We start from the raw sequence: 22886 nt of genomic DNA, 5'->3' as shown, positions 1-22886 counted from the left end.
CACAGATCCCTGGGGGACACCACAGCAAACAGGTACAGCCGAGGAAGAGGATGTAGCCAGATGTACCGTAGAGAGCCGATTGGAGAGATAGGATTTAAACCAATCCAGGGCAGCACCCTTGATGCCTACAGTGTGCTCAAGTCTCGCTAATAAGATATTATGGTCAACCAAGTCAAATGCCAATGATAGATCCAATAGCACTGAGACAGAGGGGCGTCCGTTGTCAGCCATTAGTAGGAGATCATTGAAAACACGAAGCAATGCTGATTCTGTGCTGTGATGTTGTTTAAAGGCTGATTGAAATTTATCATTTATATTATTCTCATCAAGGTAGGTCTGCAGTTGGAGCAGAACCACCTTCTCAAGTATTTTAGCCAGAAAGGGAAGCTTAGAAATTGGCCTAAAATTGGCAAAATCACTAAGCTCTTCAGTGTTTAAATGCTGATGAGGGGTCCCGGGTGGGGGGCTCTACCTTGGAGGTGGGTTCAACACGGCAGAGCAGAGGTGGAGGCCTACACCACCAACTGACAGCGGCATATAAAAGCAGAGAGATCCATTCCTAAGCGTTTTAACCATCACCTGCCTGCGTGACCAGAACTCACCTGATTGTAGGGCGGGGCAGAGACTCATGAACATGTCCTGACGTGTTCAGGCGTGTCAGCATCAGCTCAAAGCTTACAACCTCACTAGAGGTTAAATGGATGGGACACTCCATCAGATGAGAGGTGAAATGTCTTCAAGAACCTAAAAGAAGTCCAGTTGCCTTTGATTTGAGCACTTTAGACTAAAATTGGATGGAAAAAAAATAATAATAATAAAATATCGACATTTTTGTTCCACAGCTGCAGAGTCCCCTTTTAATCTCGACAAGAAGTCCCGAGAATACGAGGATCTGTTATTTGATATGGAAATGTCCTTACACCGTTTGTCCACCAGAGGGCGATAGAGAGCCCGTTGGTTGCAGTTCATCTAGTGTCCAGCAGAGGGTGCTCAGGATGAGCAGGAGTAAATGAAACCGAACACCTGAACCTGCAGGAATTTCTTGCAGACATAAAGACCCGGATGACCTCAAATTTTCTGCTTCTAAAAGCAGATAATTCTGAGGCTATTGTCCTCGGCCCTAGAAATAACCAGATTCTTACTCTAATGGCATTACCTTGGCCTGCAGTATCACTTTGAGGGACCTTGGAGGCTTTTTTGACCAGGATATGTTCTTCAGTGCACATATTTAAAAAATATGTAAGACTGCTTTGTTCCATTTGTGCAAAAAGAAATCAGATTGTATAGATTAATCTGAGATGATTCCATAATTTAGCAGTGCTGACTTGTAGACATGGTCAATCTGACACATTTATAGTCCTATAAGTGTTTGTGTAGCCACAGATACACCCGCCACCCCCCTCCCCGACCCTGGTGAACATTAAGAATGGCGATTTAAACCACTTCTGTGTTGGCTTGACTTTCCAGACCCAAATTGTCCAATTTTTAAACAGTTTGGGAATTGCTGCTCTTATCCTGACCCTTTTGACAGGAACAAATCTCCGACAGTACCGGACTCTGCTGCAATTTTATTTATCCCATATTCATTACAGCTGTTTAAATAATAATAATAGTAGTAATAGAAATAAATGCAATAATTAGTCTGCTCTAGCAGTGGGGGGCATGTATAGGCTGATATTAGCTATTTACTAATATATCTGTGGCAGCACTTATAATGACCAACAAATCAAAACCGAAGAGGCAGGAGAAACACCATTCACCAAACAGTTTGTCCACCAGAGGGCGCTCTGCAACTTTGAAACGCTACAACCCAGCTGATCCGAGCAGACAGTGCATACACAAGTAATCAGCATCACTTTGTAAGGACTACAGATAAATAATTTTAGTAAAATAAATTTGTTTTGAAATGACCAAATGGCACCAGTATGAAAAAAAATGTCAGCCGGGCTCTACCAGCAGTATTTCAGAGCTACTTTGCCTTACCTGCAGCTCCACTCAGGCTGTGAAAAGTCATCACTTTCATAGCCTGAGTGGAATTTATTCACAGTGTAATACAGCAAAAAGCTTTATTTGCAAAACACCAGAACGTCAGAGGCCACGTTGAGCAAAATCTTTATTGACCGAGAAGAGCAACCACAAATGATGATAGAATATACAACCCCACCAGCATGCCAGCGTTTTCATAGAAACTGTACAATGTGAAGGAATGTATGGAGCAGGAATTCATAATTATCATCAGAAGAAGAGGATGAGGAAGGAACAAACAGAAGCTTTACATCCATGTGTTTCGGTACAGTACGAGTTTGCTTCATATTTAATGTCACTGGTCAGTCGTGTTTTTAAAACCTTCATTCTTCATTTAAATAGCGAGCATGTGTTTTCTCTGGTAGTGTCACCTGACTGTTCATGTCAGTTTTCCTCTGTCTGCGGGTGAGACCAGACGCCGCCGAGGTCTCCGGCAGTGGCGGCAGCAGCAGACGGCGCCTGGCTCAGCCTCCTCCACACCTGTGATCTCCTGACTGCAACCTATGAAGCGATCTGAACGAACGAGAGCGGCGGGGAGGGGGCAAACATTAAGGCAAAGTGGGGGGGGGGGAAGAAAAATCTAAAAATGTTTTTACCGTTTTTCTCCACGTGATCGTAGTTGGTGCTAAGGCCTCTTGGCTAAAAGAAGCGAGAGTGCCAGATTAAAATTTCTCCAATTGTTAACATTCAGTTCCCTCCGATTACAGGAAGCGTTTAGCGTGGAGGGGGCAGTGGGCGTGTGCAGAGCTGCCATTCAGTAACCTGTATAAACAGTCTCCACTACAACAGGGCTACAGGTGGTTATTCGTTGGCAGCGAGAGCGAGCCCTTCGTATTCAGACTACTTGATCGCGAGCGCTGCTCGTGCACACAAGGCATGCTAAAGAAACATTAATCGATACGTAAGGCAGCTACTTTTTATACTTTCCACTCCCTTGTTCACTTTGGCCACGCCTCCCATCTGACAGGGAGCGTGCAAGTACATTTAGAAAAGAAAGAGGCGGCGTAGAGCAGCTCTGAATGAATGTGTTTCGTTTTGTTTTTCTTTCAAGGCAGGTACTGGTAATCATATCAAAAGACAGCGAGCGAGTAGGTGAGCAAAACGAGCGTGGAGCGGTTGGCAGACGGGCAGACGGGGAGGTGGATGCTGGGGGGTGGTGCTAAGAACAGCTGATTAACTGTGGTGTGAATACAATCACATTACACAACCATTGATACCAATATATAAAAAAGGCAAACAAAAGTTGATTGTACAGTTGCTTTTCCACATGTACTTATACTGAGAGAGGAAGACACCTTTTCGCGGGAGGTGGAGGGCAGGACTTAATCTCTTGAAGCAGTGAAAAACTGGGGGAAAAAACAGGAAGGGCGGCGGGCGCAGGAGTGAGGTGCTACTTGGCACAGCTCGGTGGGGCGCGTGAGTGCATGGACAGAGGTGGGCTCGTGCGCAACCAATGAAACGTTGAGCAGGAAGGTGTTGATGGACGGACAGACGGGGGGGTTAGGTTGCTGCTACTGCTGCTGCTACTGGTGCTGACAGAGCGGGGCGGGTGGGGCGTTAAGACAGCGAGGCGTGAGATAAGGCATGAGAGCATGAAATGCACGACAAAAACAAAGAAGGCAGAAATGGCGGTGGACATGGCAGGGATGGGAGGAGGATGAGGAGGAAGATGGAGGAGGAGGGGAGGGGCTGAGGGAATCCCTTGCGGCCCCCCCTACACCCCCAGCTCCAAACACAAAGGCCTCTTTTAGTCTTTCCAGTCTTTCTTGATGTTCAGGTTCCACTCCCAGGACAGGTGGTCGTGCTTGTCGTCGTCGGTGAACTTGGATTTGATGACGTAGTTGCCACGGGCCAGCAGGCCCTTGGGCGCCTCCTCCACCGTAGTCAGGAAGTCGTATTCAGCACCACGAGGCCCATAGCTGCCCACCATGTAGTCTGACTTGTCAACTGTCAACAAACGAGAGGAAACGTTAGATCTTTACATCGCGCTCAGCTCAGATTGTGAACAGGCTGGTAATTACCAACGTGTGGGCCATGAAGACACTGCAGGTGGCTGCGAGGAGTCAGTTACAGCAAAAGAAATTAAAATAACAGCTTCACAGGACTTAAATTTTTAAATATACACGGATATATAATTATAAAAGTTTTCTGTAACTTCTATAATTTATACAACTTAATCCTGTAAAATAAGATCACTGTGATGGGCTGTCACGAGGTTGCACTGCACAGCAGGAGATGGAGATATTAAGAGAGGAGAGCTGGACGTCAACCCAGCAGCAGGAACGCTCGTCTGTATGAGGGGGAGTAAGAGCAGCACTGCTAGACCTCTGCAAAACAACAACCAGCGAGATCCTCGTGTGTCAGAAACAGGAGCACTCCCGTTCCTCCTCCACACTCTTGATCTGGAAAACCTTCATGTGGATTTGCCATCCTGGAGGAGCTAGACTGAAACTGAATGGGCTGCAGGGAGCAGCTCACTCTTATTTTGGGGAGTGCTCTTGTTGCCTCTCCTGTGAACCTGTTGTCACTTCAATTTGCACCAAAAAAGGTGAAACAGATTCACAACAGTCTAACGGCACTGCCTTTGAGTCATTCTGTGATTCCCTGAAATTGTTATTAAAATAAAAATCCAATTAAATATTTTTTTAAAAGAAGCTAAACATGCAAAACACAAACATAGGCTTTAAAAAGAGCCTGAGTTAGCCGCTTCAGCTCAGTAGGTAAGCAGGCGAGTGCAGCAGTCCCAGCAGCTGTCTCTCCTCTCCTCACTTTCCTGTCTGTCTTCACTGCTCCACCATCCAATAAAGGCAAAAATGTTCAAATAATACTTAAAAAAGTAGGATTTTGTGAGAGGCTGTTTTCGATAACTTATAAAGCTTCAGGCCCTGAAGAAGCTCTGGATCACAGGAGGTCTCAGGATTGTTGCTTCACTGTTTGTTCAGCTTGTAACAGTGTTGTTGTGACATGAGACGTCTTATCAACTTTCACTCGCCTTAATTCAGAGCTGCTGTTACATCTGTGGTTACTCAGTATTACCCATTACTCTGTGACTCAGTATCCCCTCTGTGTGCTTAAGCACTCTTTTATCTCTTTCATCGTAAGGAAAAAACTTTTACATTTACTGATGAAGAGAAACATTTAAGTTGTGTGAGGGGTGACTGTGAGACTGAGGCCTGTACGTGTTTGAACGTAAACAAATGTGCTGTAGCTGTAGCTAACGCGCCAAGGAGAGACAAGATTTTTTTTAAACAAAGAACCAAAGTAAAACTCCCAGCAATTATCTGTTACACAGGCTCATTTCAGCTCGCTCCAAAGGAGCCTTTTTGATTCAACATCAGCGGCTGGCTCAATAATCAGCCCCAAACTGACATTAATAGCTCATTTAGCAAAGTAACAGCTGTGCATGCTTGTATATAAAAAGGCTGATTAGCAGCACAGCTAATGAGCCTCTGGTTGTTGTAGGCTGCTGTTTGGCTGTTAGCACATGATCAGCTTTACATGCAGGAGCTGCATCCAACCAGTAACGCTGATCTTCAGAGGAACTGTGTTTGTACAGACGTTTTTCACTTACTCTTCATTCCTTTCCTGAACGTCTGCTGCACATACTTCAGCCCCGACACGATCTCCCTGTTCACCTGAGGACACAAAGACATTGCATCAGACATGTGACAGTAAGACAGATCAACAAGTCTATGGCACTGTGCAAAAGTCTTGAGCTGGCCCTCATTTCTTTAAACTTTGCTTCCAAGGAGCCAGACTTTCTTCTGACTTGATCAAAAGTTCTTGAAGAAAGTGGTTTTTGGACATTGGCTGCTTTTTCACTCATTTTCAGTCTGTGGACCTTTTTCTATAAAAATGTTTTTTTTTCCTGTTAAACTAATTAACCCTGAACTGTGAATAATTCAAGCTCAAAAATGCACCTAACTTGAGGGTGAACCAACATTGTGTATAAATATAACATCAACTCGTTATTGGCTGCCTCTCACAGAAACAGAATTTGGTCCCATTTCTTGTATGAAACTATAAAAATGACAAGGATAACACAGTCTGACAGGCATAAAATACCATTTCTGCACCAAAAAGATGATTTCAACATGCTTTTAGCTGAAAACTGTTTTTTAAGCTGATAAAAAGCCTCTTGTCATCCTGTGAGCATCTACTACAATTCTCTACTACCAACTAATGTTTTAATGAGAGCGCAGATGACCTGACACCAATTACTTTGAGATTTTGTATTTTTTGTTATTGAGTGGCTACAGATGGCTCTTTGTGGCTCTAAAACCTGCTTTGTAATTGTGATGTGGTTCCAGATAAATAACAATGTGTGTCTCTTGTTGTTTTGTTGCTATGTACATCGTCTGTGCCTACATTACACTCAGTGGATTCAGAGGAAGTGAGCAATATTTCCTATAGTTAATGGCAGGAAATAAATGTTTTTAATATCAAAGCCTCACTGAGCAGCAATCTGCCAACACTGAGCTCCTGTGCCAACAATATTTCTGTAAAATGCACCTTAGAGGATGGCTGTCGAGTCCTGTCCAGTGACCCAAACTTCACAGATTTGAAAACATCACTATCAGTGGAACAGCTGTACTTTAACATGGTCTGCAGAAAACAAGGACAGATCACTCATTTCTTAAACAGATCAGCAGCTCTCACCTTAAAGCTGATCTTTATTCTGTATTCTACTCCCTCCTTCAGGACAAAGGCCTGCTTCTTAAAGGCTTCCAGGTCTCCTGTGAGCAACAACAAACACAGACAAATCAATATAAGGTCCAAACCTCAGTGACAGTTCACTTCAGCACTTTTTTATTTCATCTGTTATAAGGACTAGTGCCATTGATTCATTCATTCATGCAATCCTCTCACTCTCACGCTGATCAGTCGTCGCTAACTTCGCTAACCTGCTTAGCCGCGACCCTTCCTGTGTCGTGTCCTGGCTCTTTGGCCAGGCTGCTGTTACTATTATTATGGTCTTGGATTTCATTAAGCTGCTTCCCCAAGAGCGACCCACAGGTCATGCAGATGGGGGAACTTGAACATCTTGGACTGTAGCTGTCGACAGCAGCCCTCCCTCTGCTGTGGCGATCCGTCGTGAGCTTGACAGCCACTCAAACACAAACCTGCAGCAGGTGGCGCTATGCTGAGCTCACAAAGGCAGCAGAGGAGAACAATACCACCGTCATCAGCTGCAGTCCAAGATGAGACTTACTGGAGAGGCAGCTGAATATATGATTTCTCACAAAGAAATTATTGAGTAAAACATTTGCACAGGAAAGCTGGTAAAAAGCGAGAGCTAGACAGTCTGCAGGGCACAGAGCTGTTAGGACATCAGATTTCACTTCACAGTGACTTTGTTTGTCATTGTCTCTTTTGGCAAAAATGAATTTAAAAATAAATTTAAAACACAAATGCATGAAGGTGTAAACATCAATAAATCATATAAAATCAAAAAGGTAAAATTACACAATTATCTAAAGTACTGAGTTTTTATTAACTGACACAATGTTGATATTTCACAGCTGTACTGAGCGCACAGTTACCACCAAAGTACTTGTTACGCTGTGAGAGTCACACACGTCTTTACCCTCATGTTTCAATCTTAAAGATTCACTGAACACATGTTATCGTAGCTCCTGGAACCATCCACTAACATCGTCTCACTCTGTAGACCTCAAACATTACTGTGAGATAACGAGGTGTTAATTATAATGCAGATCGTCTCTTTTAGATCACGATCGTGAGGTGAAGCTCACGAGTACAAACTGAGCTGCTTCTATTCTGAGCACTCGCACACTGCTCCATACAGTGAGCTCACACTTTAGCCTCTAAGCTTTTATTTTACATCTACTTTACATTCTGGCAAGCTGGAACTAAAACAGTGTATGGCCTTAGATTTTAGTACCGAGCTGCTGACTGTGACTGTATCGGTTTATATTAAAAAGAAATAAAAACGAGTGGATCAAACTTGGAGGTTAATCGACCATAAACAATTTAAAACTGCTTTTAATTAGAGACGTCAGGCTGTTTCACCAAAACAGGATGAAAACGTCACCAAAGCATCTTGTCTTTTGTTTTAAACGATGTGCAACTTCTACCTTTACAGCAGCACCTTCTTTTGTTATCTACCCCTTCCTGAAAGCACAAACCCAGCAGCTGACTGGTCAGATGTTGTTGCAATGTTCCCCACAGAGTGACATGACCTGAAAGCATTTACATGGAAACCACGATGGGAGCTCTTCAAATGATCCAAATACTGAGGAAAGCTGCTTCGGTGCTTCCTTTATTGCCTCCCTTAGCAGAGCAACACTGGCGAACGGTTCATGGCGAAAACACCATCTACTACTAACAGACAGTCTTGTTAAAAGCACAGGTTCCACTGGATCACTTCTCTAGATGGAAGTGTCCTAATGTCTTAACAAACGTGCTTTTTTCCTGCATATACTGTGTCTCTGTGCTGTCCTCCTCTATCCTGTTCTATTGTTACTCTAGTACAGAAAACAAAGCTAAGATTAAAAATGTGCAGAACATAAGTGATTAAGAAAAGAGGCGACACAGGAGAGATTTTTGCACAAGGAAAACTTTTGGTCTAGAGAAAGTAAAGTTATTAGTTGTCATACTTCTACGCTACAAGCCTGTCGAGCAAAAACGCATATGAGGCTCAGTATCGTGCTCAAGGACACTACGTCAACTGGCAACTTAATAACTGACCTTCTGATTGGTACTGCTTAAAATCACCCACTAATCTGTAAACCACTAATTTAATTATATCTAAATTTAAAGGAAAACCTCTGCAAAATGTTTTTTGGAAAGTTCAGTAATTTCTAGTTTGTTATTAATTACACTCTTAAATAATCCAGATTATAACAGTTTCAGTTTTTTGCCTTAATCACGCCGCCCTGCGTGACACATTTACACCCCTCCCTTTGTTTCCTACAATCAGTGAGTCCTCAGGACACTAAAATCCTCTGGCAGTCCCGTGGGAGCTGACTGCCATGCTGACCGTTGCTGACCTGTTGTTCCCAGGCCTCTAAAAAAGGCCTTTAAACTGAGCTGTTTCTAGTATGTTCTTGCTGAGTAGAGTGTGTCCTCCTCTTCCTTTGAGTCCTCTTAAATCCAAGCTTCACAAGAAACCAACAACAAAGAAGGAAGTGAGCCCAAAGAGACTCAAACCTCTGCAGAAACTAAGAAATATTTTAAAGTTCAGAAAGTTAGTGTTCCAGTTTTATTTCCTGCTCCTGAAGTACAAAAACAGACAACTTACACTAATCTTTGCTTCTTCTGCTTTTCCTTCTTCCTCCTGCAAGCTTCTTTTTACCACAGTCTCTGTGATCACAGAAGTAAGAGTCTTATATTTTGGGCCAGTTTGTAAGTCATTTGAACCTGAAACTGTGAGGGCGCGTTTTATCATCAACCTTATTAAACGTTTTGGTTCCTTGCATAAGAGGAGAAATGACTGTGCCATGAAACATCTTAAAAATATTAGTTTTAGGGACTTTTTATTGAAAAGCAAAACATGTTTTATCTCCAAATACAAACACAATGGGGACAATTCATTTTAACGTCTCCTGAGGGGGGGGGGCCACTTTTTGCCTTAACAGAGTTCAATTCAGTGTTTCTTAAGCCTGACAATATTCAGCTTTAAGGACAAACACACGAGCATAGCTGAGGGCTATCTGTGACTTTAAACTAGAATTAATGGCAGGATTTTTGAAAAAGTCACAATCAGTCAAACTGGACTGTTGTGCCTTTGTTTACCGTGTGGACAGTCACAACTTTATCTGAGAAAGCAGTAAAAGCTGCAACGAGGAACAGGACAAAATGTCCTGGACTGATCCAAATCTAGACCAGCTGGGCCCAAAGCTGCTCCAGAGGAGTGAGAAGATGCAGTTCAGACCTACAAGATTATAAAACTCTGGAATATTTGACATTAACTTTTAAATTAGTGCCACGAATTAAAAAACTAAATCCAGTCGCTGTAGTTTGTCCATTTCTCTCTGCTTCTGGGATGTGTCGGTAAATCTTATTAGTAGCAGATTCAGACCTTCACAGAGTAAGTGCTGCTGGATGGAGTTATAATAGGCAGAGTCTGTACTGGGGGTGCAGGACAAGCATGTCTGAGAGCTTTGAAACAGGATGAAAATGATTCGAAAGAAAATAATGGTGTGAAAATGAGATGGAACAACACGTTGTTGACTTTGGCAGCGTGGCCTCGAGTCCCCCACCACCACCACTGAAGGAGATTTACTGGCCCATGAGAGAAAAAAGGCATTTCAATTATTTTATAGATGGGAGCCGGGAAATTAATTTTCCCAAGGGGCAACATGCGAAACGGGGACTGTTGGACATTTGTCTCAGCAGTTTGCTTCACAGGTGAGCTCATCACTCTGAATGAACTCGAGGATGCTCAATTATATCCTCTCATATTTACAATTATTTTGGTGCGGCTACTCAAGAAACTTGAAAATATCTTGCACATACTGAACTCAGCAGCAGATTCCTCTAGCTTTAAACAAAATAAAAAATGAAAAAATAACTGAGGTGAGGATGTTGGCGGGACACAGAGTTATCCAGGTACTCCTTGAGTCACGCACAAATGTTTTTTCCACAGTGCCAACCACAATCGCTGCACATGCACATGGGTATGAAGAAGGTGCCCAGGCAGCTGGGAAATAGCAAACAACTGAAAACCTAAAGCAGCGAACCAGAAGAGACAAACCCGGAAACAAACATAACTGCGGGCCACTTATTAATAATCCTTCCCCAAGTTCCCCTACGGCAGCGGTCAGCAACCTTTAACACTCAAAGAGCCATTTGGACCCGGTTTCCACACAAAAGAAAACACTGGGAGCCGCAAATACTTTTTGACATCTAAAATGAAGTTAACACTGTATATATTGCTTTTTACCTTTATGCTTTGTGTGAACAACTAAGGTGTGCTGCTTATGAAATCCATGAAGTGCTACAGAGAAAATTACATTTTATTCATGTAATTAACACATTTTGAACTCTTAAAGAAATATAACAAAAGGAAAAGAAACTAAAATGAACCACGTAGCAAACAAAAACTGTTGTGATATATAAATCGCCTTTGGGCGTTTGGAGCCTTGACCTGACTTTTAAAAAATAATTGGAAAAAAAAGCACTATGCTGCTGAAAAATGAAAAATAGGTATTTGCAAAATTCTGCCTAAATATGTATTTTACCTGGTTAATGTGTGTGGCGGGGCGTGGTCTACAGCGCCGCTGCAGGGTAGGCGGACGCACCTGAGCGTCACCCGCAATCACGCCTCGCTGCCAAATCGGGGCTGTACGAAGTCACTTTGTCTTTACGCAGGACAGTAAGTTGTCGTCTGTGAGGCGTGAGCGGTGTTTGTTTTTAACATAGTTCATGGTGGAGAACAGCTGCTGACATAATGTGGATCCGAAGATCCATAACTGGCCTACCTGGGGCTGAAAGTCTCGATAAATGCACGGCGTTTCGGCGGGTACACCGGCTTCCGCAAGTGTGACGCTTATATTGAGCGATGAAAAAAATAATAGAATATAATTTTATTTTTATATTTCAATATTACAATAATCTTCCAATTTAGAACTACAAGTTAAAAAAACTAACATAAAGAAAATATACTTCAGCTAAATACTTCTAATTTATTTTCCCAAACCACGCGGAGCCGCAGGTTGCCGACCCCTGGTCTACGGAAACCCGTAGGAAGGATCAACAGTTCCAATATGGCGCCATTAGTTATCAAACACTGAATGTTGGGGTTCAATCAGAAACTTCTACTTGATTTCTGCCTGAACACAGACTCACCACAGAGGTCCAGGACCAGCGGCTCAGGAGCACTATCACAGACCAAACTCATCCGGATCACCTGGACGTTGGGAACATTGGGATCTGAGACAAGACCAAAGAAACAGGTGATTCAGTACAGACGTAGCAAACATGCTAAACATGCGTCTCATACTACCCAGATTACTGCTGGCTGCTCCATAGTTTATATTCATAACTTTTATTTATCCTTAAAGACACTTTAACGTCATTTTCACATGCAGTCTGCTAAACCCAGACATTTATAGGAGGTCTGCATGTGATGTAAAAATCAGCTACGTGTTTGAAGTGTTTGAACTCAGGGGAGCTGAAATCAGGACAGGCTGCTGTAGTTGGGACAGATTCTGCATTAATTACTCTTCAGTTTGTTCTCAGTCAACAATTCAAACTTTCTCCTCACAGCAGGAAGCGTACTGATCATCAGTGTTTGACAGACAACACTAGGCCACAGGTTACTATAAAGACATACAACTCCAGCTTAGTCCTGTTTTTTTAATAAAATGCACAATGCATCAAACAGGATGTAACAGTTCAATGACAAACCAAAAACAACAAAAACATCTGCTTTATTGTAACACAGCACCACCTTCCTGCACTGTGATACCTACAGGGACCTCTTCTGTATTGTTGAAGCGGTGAACAAGAAACACATCGGAGTAATGGACTTTAAGGTTTATCATTAAATCAAATAAACATATTTTTCTGTTTTTTATTAATCACTTCTAAAGAAAAACCGAGATACAATTTGAACTGTGGTTTTGCAGAACCGTTACACACACACTCAGACACACACAGTGTATTACCAGCCTCAGAGATCCCAGAGCCAAGCAGGGCTTCCTTATATTTGCGTAGGCTTTCGTCATCCTTATCCAGCTCATGGATCTCCTTCACTGACTTCTGGGCTGGAGGTTTGTAGTTCACTGGCTCTGGCTCTTCATTTTCAGCGGCGATAGCTGCTAGCTGCTCCGTAGTCACGTCATCGTCAGCCATGTCTGGAGGGGGAAAAAATGTGAGTGACGGTATAGCGAGCATGGAAAGAAAGCAGGTGGGCAGACGTCCTATATTCTTACTAACACTTGTCTCTTGGGGAGGAAAGTGTTTTGTTGTAAACAAAAAGACAAACTCTGCTGTGTGTAGCATTTTATGTCATCTAATCTCACTTCTTTGAAGTAGTAATAATGAGAGGGGAGTCATGAACGAGGCGTCAAGCATCCGATGATGCAGTTATTTAGGTCAGATGAAAACAACTGTGTTCCCCTGGCATGGATGACATGAGTCTGGTCTTTTTCACCTCTATTACATTCAACCAAGCAACAGCTTCACAGCAGTGTACACCGCAGTCGTGTATATTTGTTTTTCTCAGCGATGTTATCAGGGAAGAGTTTCAAGGATAACAAGAACAAGGAATAACATTTGTTTTGTCCTCATAAACCTCCAAATAAGGAAGCCATCTCATTTATGTCAGGAAAGCAAGATGATCGAGTTAACCTGATGCAGAGACAATGGGTTTGTGTTTCATTTGCACAGAAACTAACTGTGTTCCCGTTTTAAGGAGGCTAATGCCCAAAAACTTTCCACTGCTCAAACGCACAGTGTAACAAAAGCAGGAAGAGCTGTGCTTGGACCGAGAGTCTTAAAGCTCACATTAAAGCCCCGCTCCCAACCTAAACCTAAAGGACAGCTCTGCACACAACGAACTCTCAGTAATGTGGAAAAACCAGCAGAGAGAATTCCGGACGTAAACTCTCTTTGCTCAGATGCAGTGACTCTACTGCTTCACAGGGCTGCTCCATTATGACAGAAAACATCCATGCCTAGACTAGACATTTAAAAGAATGTCAAGCGCATGAATGGAGCCATTTGAGGTGGTCTGGGCATCTGAACAGGACGCCTCCTGGACAACTCCAACTTCGAGAGGTGTTTCGGAGACATAGGAGGAGATTTTAAGAAACAAGATGTATTTACTGAACTTAGAATATTTTACAGGGGATTTTCTTAGGATTTATGTACAATTTCAATAAAATGTTTTATTTAATAAATAGATAAATGTAAGAAATAAAGGGGTACACAGCTGTGGTGGAGGACGTACAAGGTTATGACATGGGGAGTACTCTTAAGGGAAACTGCTGGTCCCTGCCAGCCTGCAGCCTGTACTGCAGGATGTTTGTGGTAGATATTGGAGCTGCCCACCTCAGAAGCCCTGCAGCAACAGCCACAAACTCAGTGATAGCAAACAGTTAAGAGTTTGGGTGAGGGATGCTGGCAGGTGTACTCGTTTTTCTTTCTTCTAGAACATGTTCGCCTATGGAAACTTCGTTAGTTTTTCTCCTTCTAGGCAGACCAGGTTTTTCCATCATCTTGGTCAAAGCTGAACACGAGCGAGTCCGAGCTTTCAGGGAGGGGCGAAAGCTCACTGCTGTACAGGAAAAGGACCAAAACAGAGCCGATGTGTTTCCTCTGACTATAAAAGTTAGTGAAATAATGTCAACATGCACGCTAGAAAGATCTGCTGCACCATGATCGTTTTAGTCACTATACTCTTGATTTTTTTATAATCCGTTCTTATTCATTAGGTGATATTTAACTAGGCTGGACATTTTTCACAACTGGTAAAAAAAATTAACTGCTAAGTCAACATCACTGTGATCTGCTTCAGTTAGTTCAACAATACAGCAAATGTAGCTGTGAACTAATTGTACCTCCATCTCCACCCAGCAGTGCTCAGCCAGCAGTGTTTAATACCTCCATGACATTCGTTTACATTTCAGCAGCAACAGATGGATTAAATGCTTCGAGTCTCCAGCCTCAGATGCAACACTGTGTAAACTGTAGCTGTAACTAAAAGACTTGAAGTTTGAAAAGAACTGTGGATAATGCAAATGTCCCAAATAATTTTAGTGATTAGTGATTTTTGTGATACAAATCGTAAGTTTGAGTTTGTCTGCATATCTCTCTCTTCTCTTATGAACTGCCTAAACTAGCAGGCATCATAGAAATGTCTATAAGCAGCACAGACGTGAACTATGCGAGGAGCTGCAGCCATAAACATGCCTGAGCAGGAGCCAAAATCCTGCTTAAACTTTCCTCCTTTCTATTCCTTACAAATGCACCATTATATATGCACAATCTCTTGCACCTGAAGGAACCAAAATTGTGTGACTAAAGTAAGACTTCAAGAACTTCTTCAAAATGTGATTATTAGCTGCTGGTTGCACAAATTCTCAAGCAGAGCCTTTAAACACCAAACTTTTACTTTGGTCAAGTTTCTCTTGTGACTTCAGATATACCTTCCACTCAATAAAAATAAAATGCATTATTAGAGCCATGTACAATGATAAAAAATAACTGTTTTTTTTTTAATGCAATCTTCATTTGAGTTCATGTTTTGCATAACTAAATTGCAGATTTAACTGCGGTCAAATTTAGATCACGGTTACTCGACGAGGAGTGAAACTCCTGGCATTAACTCTTAGTTTTTTATTTATATTTTTGGTTTGCATGGTCTCCCTGTTACGAAATTTCTTAAAGCTAAATATTTTTCCCACTGAGCACCGTGCAAGTACATCAGTCTTTTACTGGTAGCTTTTAGATTTTATTGTCTCACAAAAGGCTAATTTAATCCCTTTATACACTGCTATCTTATTCTGTGAGACCATATAATAATTTATTACTAGGCAAGCTCCATTTACTTTATTCTCCAAAGTTTGGTCAATCGGGCAACACAGAAAGTGATCATTCTGACACAGTTTTATGCAAAGTGTGACCCTAAAGAGCCGTGCTGATGGGCAATCAGCAGTTTTTTTCATAATGTGGAAAACTGATGTGTTATTTTTCTTCAGCTCACTGTTATAACTGATGGTTGGTTCAGTAAATGTGTACTTAAACTTCATTACACTGAGGCTCTGTTTAATCAGAAGGTCAGTGGATTGATTTCCTCCAGTCCATCTGATACCGAACCTCGAGTTGACCCCGATGCATCCATCGGAAGGTCAGAAGGTGTATGAATGTGTGTGTGTGATTAGGTGAATGAGGCATTTTGAGTGCACAAATTAAGCAGAAAGATGCTATATGAGTACCAGTCCATTCACCATTGTAGAGAAAGGGAAACAATATACAACTGTCCACTTTAGCTCATACTGGGCTTTATGTGTCCCACCTAAAATAAATTGGCCATCACTGATTTTGACCTTGAGTTGCACTTTGAGTGAGCTGTCAACCAAAACTCAAGTGAATAAATTTTAGGATATTCACTTTGTATTGTTACTAATAAAAGCACAAATGTCCCACTGCCTGCTCAGCCGCTTTTTCTCCACAAAGTGAGGAAATAAAATATTTATATTTAACCTAATATGATTAAATATGGACAACTGAAGATGTGTTCATGAGGAGTAAGGACACCTGTAACGTCAATACCTCACGGGATTAGCACAGGTCTGAAATATGGAACAGTCACATTTTCAGATAGTAGAAGTTACCTTTCAAATGAACTATCGTGCATGCGTTTAAGCACTACGGTTCTCCTGTCACAAGCTTTTCCATTTGAGCAAACATACAATAAAAAGGTTAAAAATTTAATTTCTGGTAAGCTCATAAATGTATTTTAGATTTAAATAAATTTGTATAATAATATTATTATTTGAGGAAAGCTGAAAAAAATCCCATGTTTTATGAATTGTAAAAAAAAAGTATCCTCGTGTGTTTTCACTTTCAACAGTTCACGTGTTCTCACAGGACATGATGTAAGAAGTTAATAAAAGTGATATTAAGAAGACTCCCCTTGTACAGCACAAGGGGAGTCTTCTTAATATCACATGCCAAATATTAACATTAGGACATTTCATGAGTGGACTAGAACCCAGTTTGACAGACTCGCCCCACACAGCCTTCAGCAGGCTCGCAAACAGGACGGGAAGCTTAAAGAAACTTCAATTTCACAAACAGAGGAAGCATGCGGGAGCCTGAAGCCTCATCAGTGCACTGTGTCACTAACGTTTACATCCTCTGTTTGGTGTTGGGTTCTTTTGGGTTCATCTATTTTTGTATCAAACACTAAGAACAACAACCTGCAGGGCAACAGCCAATCCAGACTGTTACCCCTGCCGGCCTCATGCAAACATTAATAACAAATACAGAATTTAATAGAGACATGGAGGTTTCTGCCTGCTGTCATTCTGAGCAGCAATATAATTTAAATTACGGCGACTGGTGCTACCCCTTTGTTGCCTTGTTCTTAGGTTATCGCATTCACAAGATTTTCAGAAAACTTGACCTCTGACCTTCAGGTTGAGTTCCCTGAGATATGTAGATAGATAATTCCTATAGTAATAATTTGAAGCTCCGAGGTCGCCTCATTCTCGAGTTATCGCATTCCAATCTTAGGTGTCCGTACTGGCCGCCCGCTCGGCAGGGAGACAACAATACCCTGCAAACAACAATGTTTTGCACATGGACGATGATGTCAGGGATCAACGATGGTCAAGGTTAATGTTTGTTGTGCATTTTTGTGCATGTTAGTCAGCGACCGTGTGCGTGTGTATGTGTCTGTCTGTTTAATGCCGTCTGTAATTGCTTTTTAAAGAATCATCATGATGTTACAACATGTTCAGAACCTGCCGACGGCTTACTTAATAATAATTTACTATCCAAACTAACAGCCCCACGTCAGTGCTTAAAGTTTTGCGGACCCCATGCATGCTTTTACTGACCTGCAAGATAAAAAAAAAAAAAAACCTTTTATTTGTTTTTGTTTTTTAACTATAAATAAAATTTAATTTAATGTGTATGACATTATTTATGTTTTATATTCATCTAAATCTGAAAAACAATGTTACAAAAGCCTTGAAATAAATCTAGTCTAGTACACCCTGGGCTGCTGCCAGTTTAATTGAGTTAACAGTTAATCTGCATAAATAGGCTTTTATTCTAACTTCTCCAGCTTTAACATGGATTTTTCTCGGTGTAAGGAAAACGGTGGCGTATGCGAGGAGCTGAAAGTTTGCTTTATGTCATGTTTGCGCTGGTTGTTGATGTGGATAGACGAAGGACTCACACCAGCTGTTTATCAGAAAGGTTTTAATAGTTTTGGACGAGACAAACATGTTTTTTTTTCACTGCAGCTGAGTTCACTTTCTTGGTAACAACGCCACCTCCCCGCTTTTCACCACGTGTCTGTAGACAGACTGTGGCTCCACGTTAAACTGTGACAGCATCATCTCCACAGCTGCTGTTGTGTTTTCCATCTTTTTGCTGAGAAATGTAGGAACTACCTGGCGTGAATCTTCGAATACTCCACGTCACTATTTCATGTCTATTTTAGTCACAAACGTGGATGAAATGCTTACAAAGCACTGAAGCAAAGAAGTTACATTGAGGATTTTTTGTAATCAAGTGGTTTGCATTAATCAATAAATACGGAAAATTTTCCTCAAATACTAACATATAAAAAAAATCTGAGCCTGACCTACACAAGAACTGGGAATATAAAATGTCTTGTAGGAGCAGTCGAAAATAAGTGAGCCAAACTCTTCTCAGCTTTGAGGTGATCATCTTAAGCGACTACCAATGTGAGTGAATTATACCACTGATTGATTTATCACTGGGTGGTAAATACATTAGTGGGTTACCTAAGCAACCAGAGTCTGCTATGTCCACCAATGCAACCAACAACCTGGACACAATGAGCAAATATATGTGAACCGGGCTTCATAGCTGCTACTATATAACCGTTTATTATAAAATAAATATCTTCTGACAACTCCTTTCTTTACAGCTTTTGTAGGGTTGGAAATACAGACTCACCTCCTTGTATTAGTCATGTGTAATTTATTTGCCAAAGAGAAATTATAAAATATATTAAATTATATCTTGTTATTCGTCTTTTGCATTTATTGAATTTCTTTCTTTTCTCATCCACTGGGCTTTTTAAGTAGTTAAATATGTTACGTTAGTGGACCAATAGTAGCACTGAGGAGAGAATGATTATGGGGACCTGCATTGACACACCTTACCAAATCTGTCAACATTCCTGCTTTTCCCAGTTTCTCCCATATTTTAGGACCATCCACAATCGTGTTTTCCATGTTTATCTAATATTGCACAAGCTGCCAGACTGTCTATGAAACAGTCTACGCATAGCATAAAAACTGCATGCTATTTCAGCACATCTGTCATTGGTCCAATCTCAGCGCAGAAAAACCAGGTAAGGGTTAAACAAACTAACTGCTACCTTAGCTGTTTGACTATTTTAAGTCTCTTTAGTGCGAAAATTCAGTAAAGAGCGACATAGTTGGCTCTTCAGACGTGCTTAGCAGGGAATTATTAAATTTGGTACAGTTAGAAAGAAATTAAATCAAACTGAGCTTTATAAAACATTAAGTTAGTCGTTAACAACGTATAAATGAAACAGTAAAAACAAAAATGGCGCCCTCTTTCAACCAAAGTAGTGTCACCAAAACTATTTCACACATCACTGGCTTCCTCCTGGTTATGCTAACTTAATAAATCAAAGTTATACCGTGTCATCAAAACAGTTTCTCATATCACAGTCAGGTGAATATGCAAACTGAAAGTCTCCAGATCTCCAGAAAGTCTTATAATTTCCAAATGTTGCAGCATTTCCTTTTGTATGATCTGAGAAGATCTGAGCTCCTGTATCAATTCGACATCACTGAAATAGCGGTACACTCATGTTCAATCCAGCCATGATGCACGCCATACACAAGCCAACAGTTTGTTAACAGCTAAAAGGGACTCCAGCTACATTCAAGAACAGCAAAGAGGGGGAATGAGATGCTCCAAGGGAGTAGCTGTGTTTGCTTCTTTAAAAAAGAGAAAGACTTTCGCTGTGGGGGCGTGAGTTTATTTCTCTGCTGTGAAAACGTTAACGCCAACAAGTAAAAAGTCAACAAACCGGCGCCAAAGTGCCATTACAGCTATCTGACCTTCATAACGGGCAGCCTGTTAATGAGTAACTCCATGTGCAAAGAATTTAAGTTTTGTTAAAGTGTAATAGAGGCTAACAGATGATTATTTATTATTTAGGTTCATTATCAAATCATTTCACACTCTATACACACCTGACAGAAGAATGAACCTATATAAACCTATATAAAGGCTCACTTATAAAATAATAAGAAATAATAATAATACTCTAATATATCATGTAATCTCTAAATCGTATACATTTTTGTTCATAAACTAGCTCTTGGAAGGTCTGACTGTCATTTTGTCGTTTGTAATCTAGATAAATCTAATCCCAGATGAACAGAGTAACAATAACATATATTAAAAACAAAGTGTAACTTTTCTTTTTGTGGGGCTTTTTTTAACGTGTTGATCTCTAACTAACACACAGAATTAATAGTTCGTTGGTCAAAGTGTGTTATTGTTTGCCTTAGGCAGGCATATAAACACAAAGACTTTCAGAGTTTCCTATATTTATTTTTTCTGCATTAAATTAAATTAAAAACAAAACAGCTCTTTCAATGAAATTTAATGAACGCATGTTTATTTTAAAGATAATATCACGGATCTTTGCAAATTTTCCTCAATTATGTATTATCCGCGAAAACCCCCAGATGAACCGCAGCTGCCATGGTGATAAAATAGTAAATATATCTGTCATTATTAGCCGGGTAACAAACCTCCTTTTGACAGCACATCAGTTTACTCACGCCACTGGTTCATTAGCCTGAACGATTAAACTCATTAATACTGAACAATGTGGCTCAACTTTTCCTGCCGCCGACCCCCCCCCCCTCTCACACAGGGTGGGACTGAGGAGCGAGACAAGTGGCTAGCTCGTTAACCGCTGGGAACAATTCAGCCGAGCTAACCGGAGCCTGCAGCTAACATTAGCATGACAAGTTATCATCAGCTGACGGGAGCGGGCGCGACAACGGAGCGGCTTCACGGACGCGCGCCGGTTATGGTTGCTCTAGAGAGGGCGTTAGAAGCTGTCCTCGAAGCTGGAGACGCTTACCTTTAAATTAAACGCAGTAGTGTTTTCAGGAGCCTTTGCAGTAAGTGCGTTCGTTGCTCTCTGGGCTCTCCTGCAAGTATGGCGAACAAGGGGACGGCGCCGCCCCGTGCGCCGCCCGCGCGTCACGTTCCCGGGAGCGGGTCAGCGGCGCGCACGCCCTACGTAGGTGACGCGCTTAACAGCTTGTGTTTAGTTTTGGGTTCAGTGGGATAGTTTCGCTCTGCTGTCACACTTTGTACTGTGATAAAAGGTACAGAGGATACAGAGGATAACGGGACATATTTAAAACTGACTTGTGTATTAAAAAAACACTGATTGCTTCTAATACTTACTTGTAAAACCCCTTGAAGTACATGTTTGTTTGTCTGATTTAAAATCTTTTGTGTGTGCAGAGGCAAATTCTTACAAAACCTACACCTTCTGATAATTTTTCTTTTTTTTTTCTTAAGAAAGTTTTCACTGGACACTACTATGCAGTTCCTGTGAACAACTAAGTACACCCCAATAATCATTTCTGTATGACTTTATCAGTCTCTTGTCATTGTGAAAGAATTTCAGCTCTCTCTTCCTTACAGCGCTGATTCAGTTCATTGAGGTTTGTGGGCATTTGTTTGTGTACAGCGCTCTTAAAGTTCCCACCACAGCATTTAAATCGGGTTGAGGTCTCGTCTCTGCAACACCTTGATTCTTTTCTTTTTCAATCTTTCTGTTCCTGTTTTGCTTGTTGTTCTCCTCTTGCATGGCCCAGCTTTGGGAAGCTTTAGGTGTCAGACAGATGGAGTCGCCTATACAAAAGTTACACATTTACTTATACTGGAATACAGTTGAATGTCATCTGAATGACTGCGTGGCGTCTAGGTGCTGTGGCTACAAAGCAATAATTTTTCTTAATCATATATAATATGTGGTACGGGTGTAATGAGCCATAACTTCAACCTAAATCTTTTTTATTACCAATTTATGTGTTCTTTCCATCTAATTCAATTAGTTGTTTTCTGTTTCTTTGTTTTTTTCTGGCCCTTTCCTGGTCTCTTTGCTAATGGCCAAAAATAAAAGCCATTATTATTTATTAATAACCAAGGACCAGTGCCTCGGGGCACTGACTGCAAACACTGTTGCCTTAAGTCTTCAGTGAGGCAGGGACCGGCATCCCCGTGTGGATCATTATCGCACAACTGCAGTTGAAAGATGTAGAAGTTGTAAAGCCAATGGCCTTAAAACTAGTTATCAGTTACGTCAATTCTATAACATTCTGGAAGCCAGTGTTCAAATGCAAAAATTAGTTCAGGAAGTAAAAAGGCTTTTGCAGTAGTCTAGACATGAAGAAATACAAGTCTTGTCTTGAAATTTGTTTACATTTTTATAAAATTATAAGATAAAACATGACTACATTAGTTTCACTGTGTGATGCTGAAAGTTATCAGTTAGAGCTACGAATTATCGAGTAATTCGAATAACTCTATTATAAAAAATTCTTAATACAAATTCTTTGTTTCGATGCTGTTTAAGGCACGGCTCATACCACTGTAGCTATGGAAATGTGAAACATTTGTGATTTAAAAACAGACCTGAAATGGTACTCAGGAGCAATGTTTAAAGAAAATGTTTGACAATGTTAACCCCACACACACTGATAACACAACAGCAGCAGTGAGGATGACACTGGTGCAGTTTGCACACACGCTGCGAAGAGCAGCTGAGCTCAGGTGGAGCGAGAGAAAACGTGTTTCTAGTGTCCAAAACAGCAGCTCTGTAATCAGCAATAAAAGCTTTACTGGGAAGTAAAGGTAAACTTCGTATACATCATATTTTATTGACTTTGACCTTCTGAATGTACCTTAAGTTATTTATGCATTTTTTACTTGTGTTTTTTTTAAATTTCATTTATTTGCACATTAATACAAAGGGTTTTGTTGTCCTTCTTGACAAACGTTTTCATTAAAACATTGCAAGGAGTTCATTTTGAAAAACCTGCACCGCCCTCCTTTGTATATTTAGTATTGCTCATTAGAGAAAAGTATTTCCTATCCAATTACTTGATTAAATAACC

General features: G+C 41.1%; 1 protein-coding gene across 1 annotated transcript; it reads right to left on the bottom strand.

Moving 5' to 3' along the window:
- Positions 1-2100: 2100 nt before the first annotated feature.
- LOC102307713 (rho GDP-dissociation inhibitor 1) lies at positions 2101-20977 on the bottom strand. Its single transcript, XM_005919219.2, has 6 exons — positions 20837-20977; positions 12660-12848; positions 11839-11922; positions 6685-6761; positions 5597-5660; positions 2101-3972 (listed from the first exon to the last, which is right to left on the bottom strand). Exons 2-6 carry the CDS (start codon positions 12844-12846, stop codon positions 3773-3775), a joined length of 612 nt encoding a protein of 203 aa, XP_005919281.1. The 5' UTR covers positions 12847-12848; positions 20837-20977; the 3' UTR covers positions 2101-3772.
- Positions 20978-22886: the final 1909 nt, after the last annotated feature.

The sequence above is a fragment of the Haplochromis burtoni genome, unplaced genomic scaffold, assembly GCF_018398535.1.
Source record: "Haplochromis burtoni strain Fernald_Lab_line unplaced genomic scaffold, NCSU_Asbu1 Contig_35, whole genome shotgun sequence".
Taxonomy (NCBI): Eukaryota; Metazoa; Chordata; class Actinopteri; order Cichliformes; family Cichlidae; genus Haplochromis; species Haplochromis burtoni.
Note: the sequence above shows the minus strand (reverse complement) of the source record. Positions and strands in the feature narration are given on the sequence as shown.

Excerpts from the sequence above, each read along its gene's own strand:
- LOC102307713 (XM_005919219.2), bottom strand. The coding sequence starts at position 12,846 with ATGGCTGACGATGACGTGACTACGGAGCAGCTAGCAGCTATCGCCGCT. Across the intron at positions 11,923-12,659 it reads CTCTGGGATCTCTGAGGCTG|ATCCCAATGTTCCCAACGTC; the intron begins GTAATACACTGT and ends GTCTTGTCTCAG. Across the intron at positions 3,973-5,596 it reads GTTCAGGAAAGGAATGAAGA|TTGACAAGTCAGACTACATG; the intron begins GTAAGTGAAAAA and ends GTTTGTTGACAG.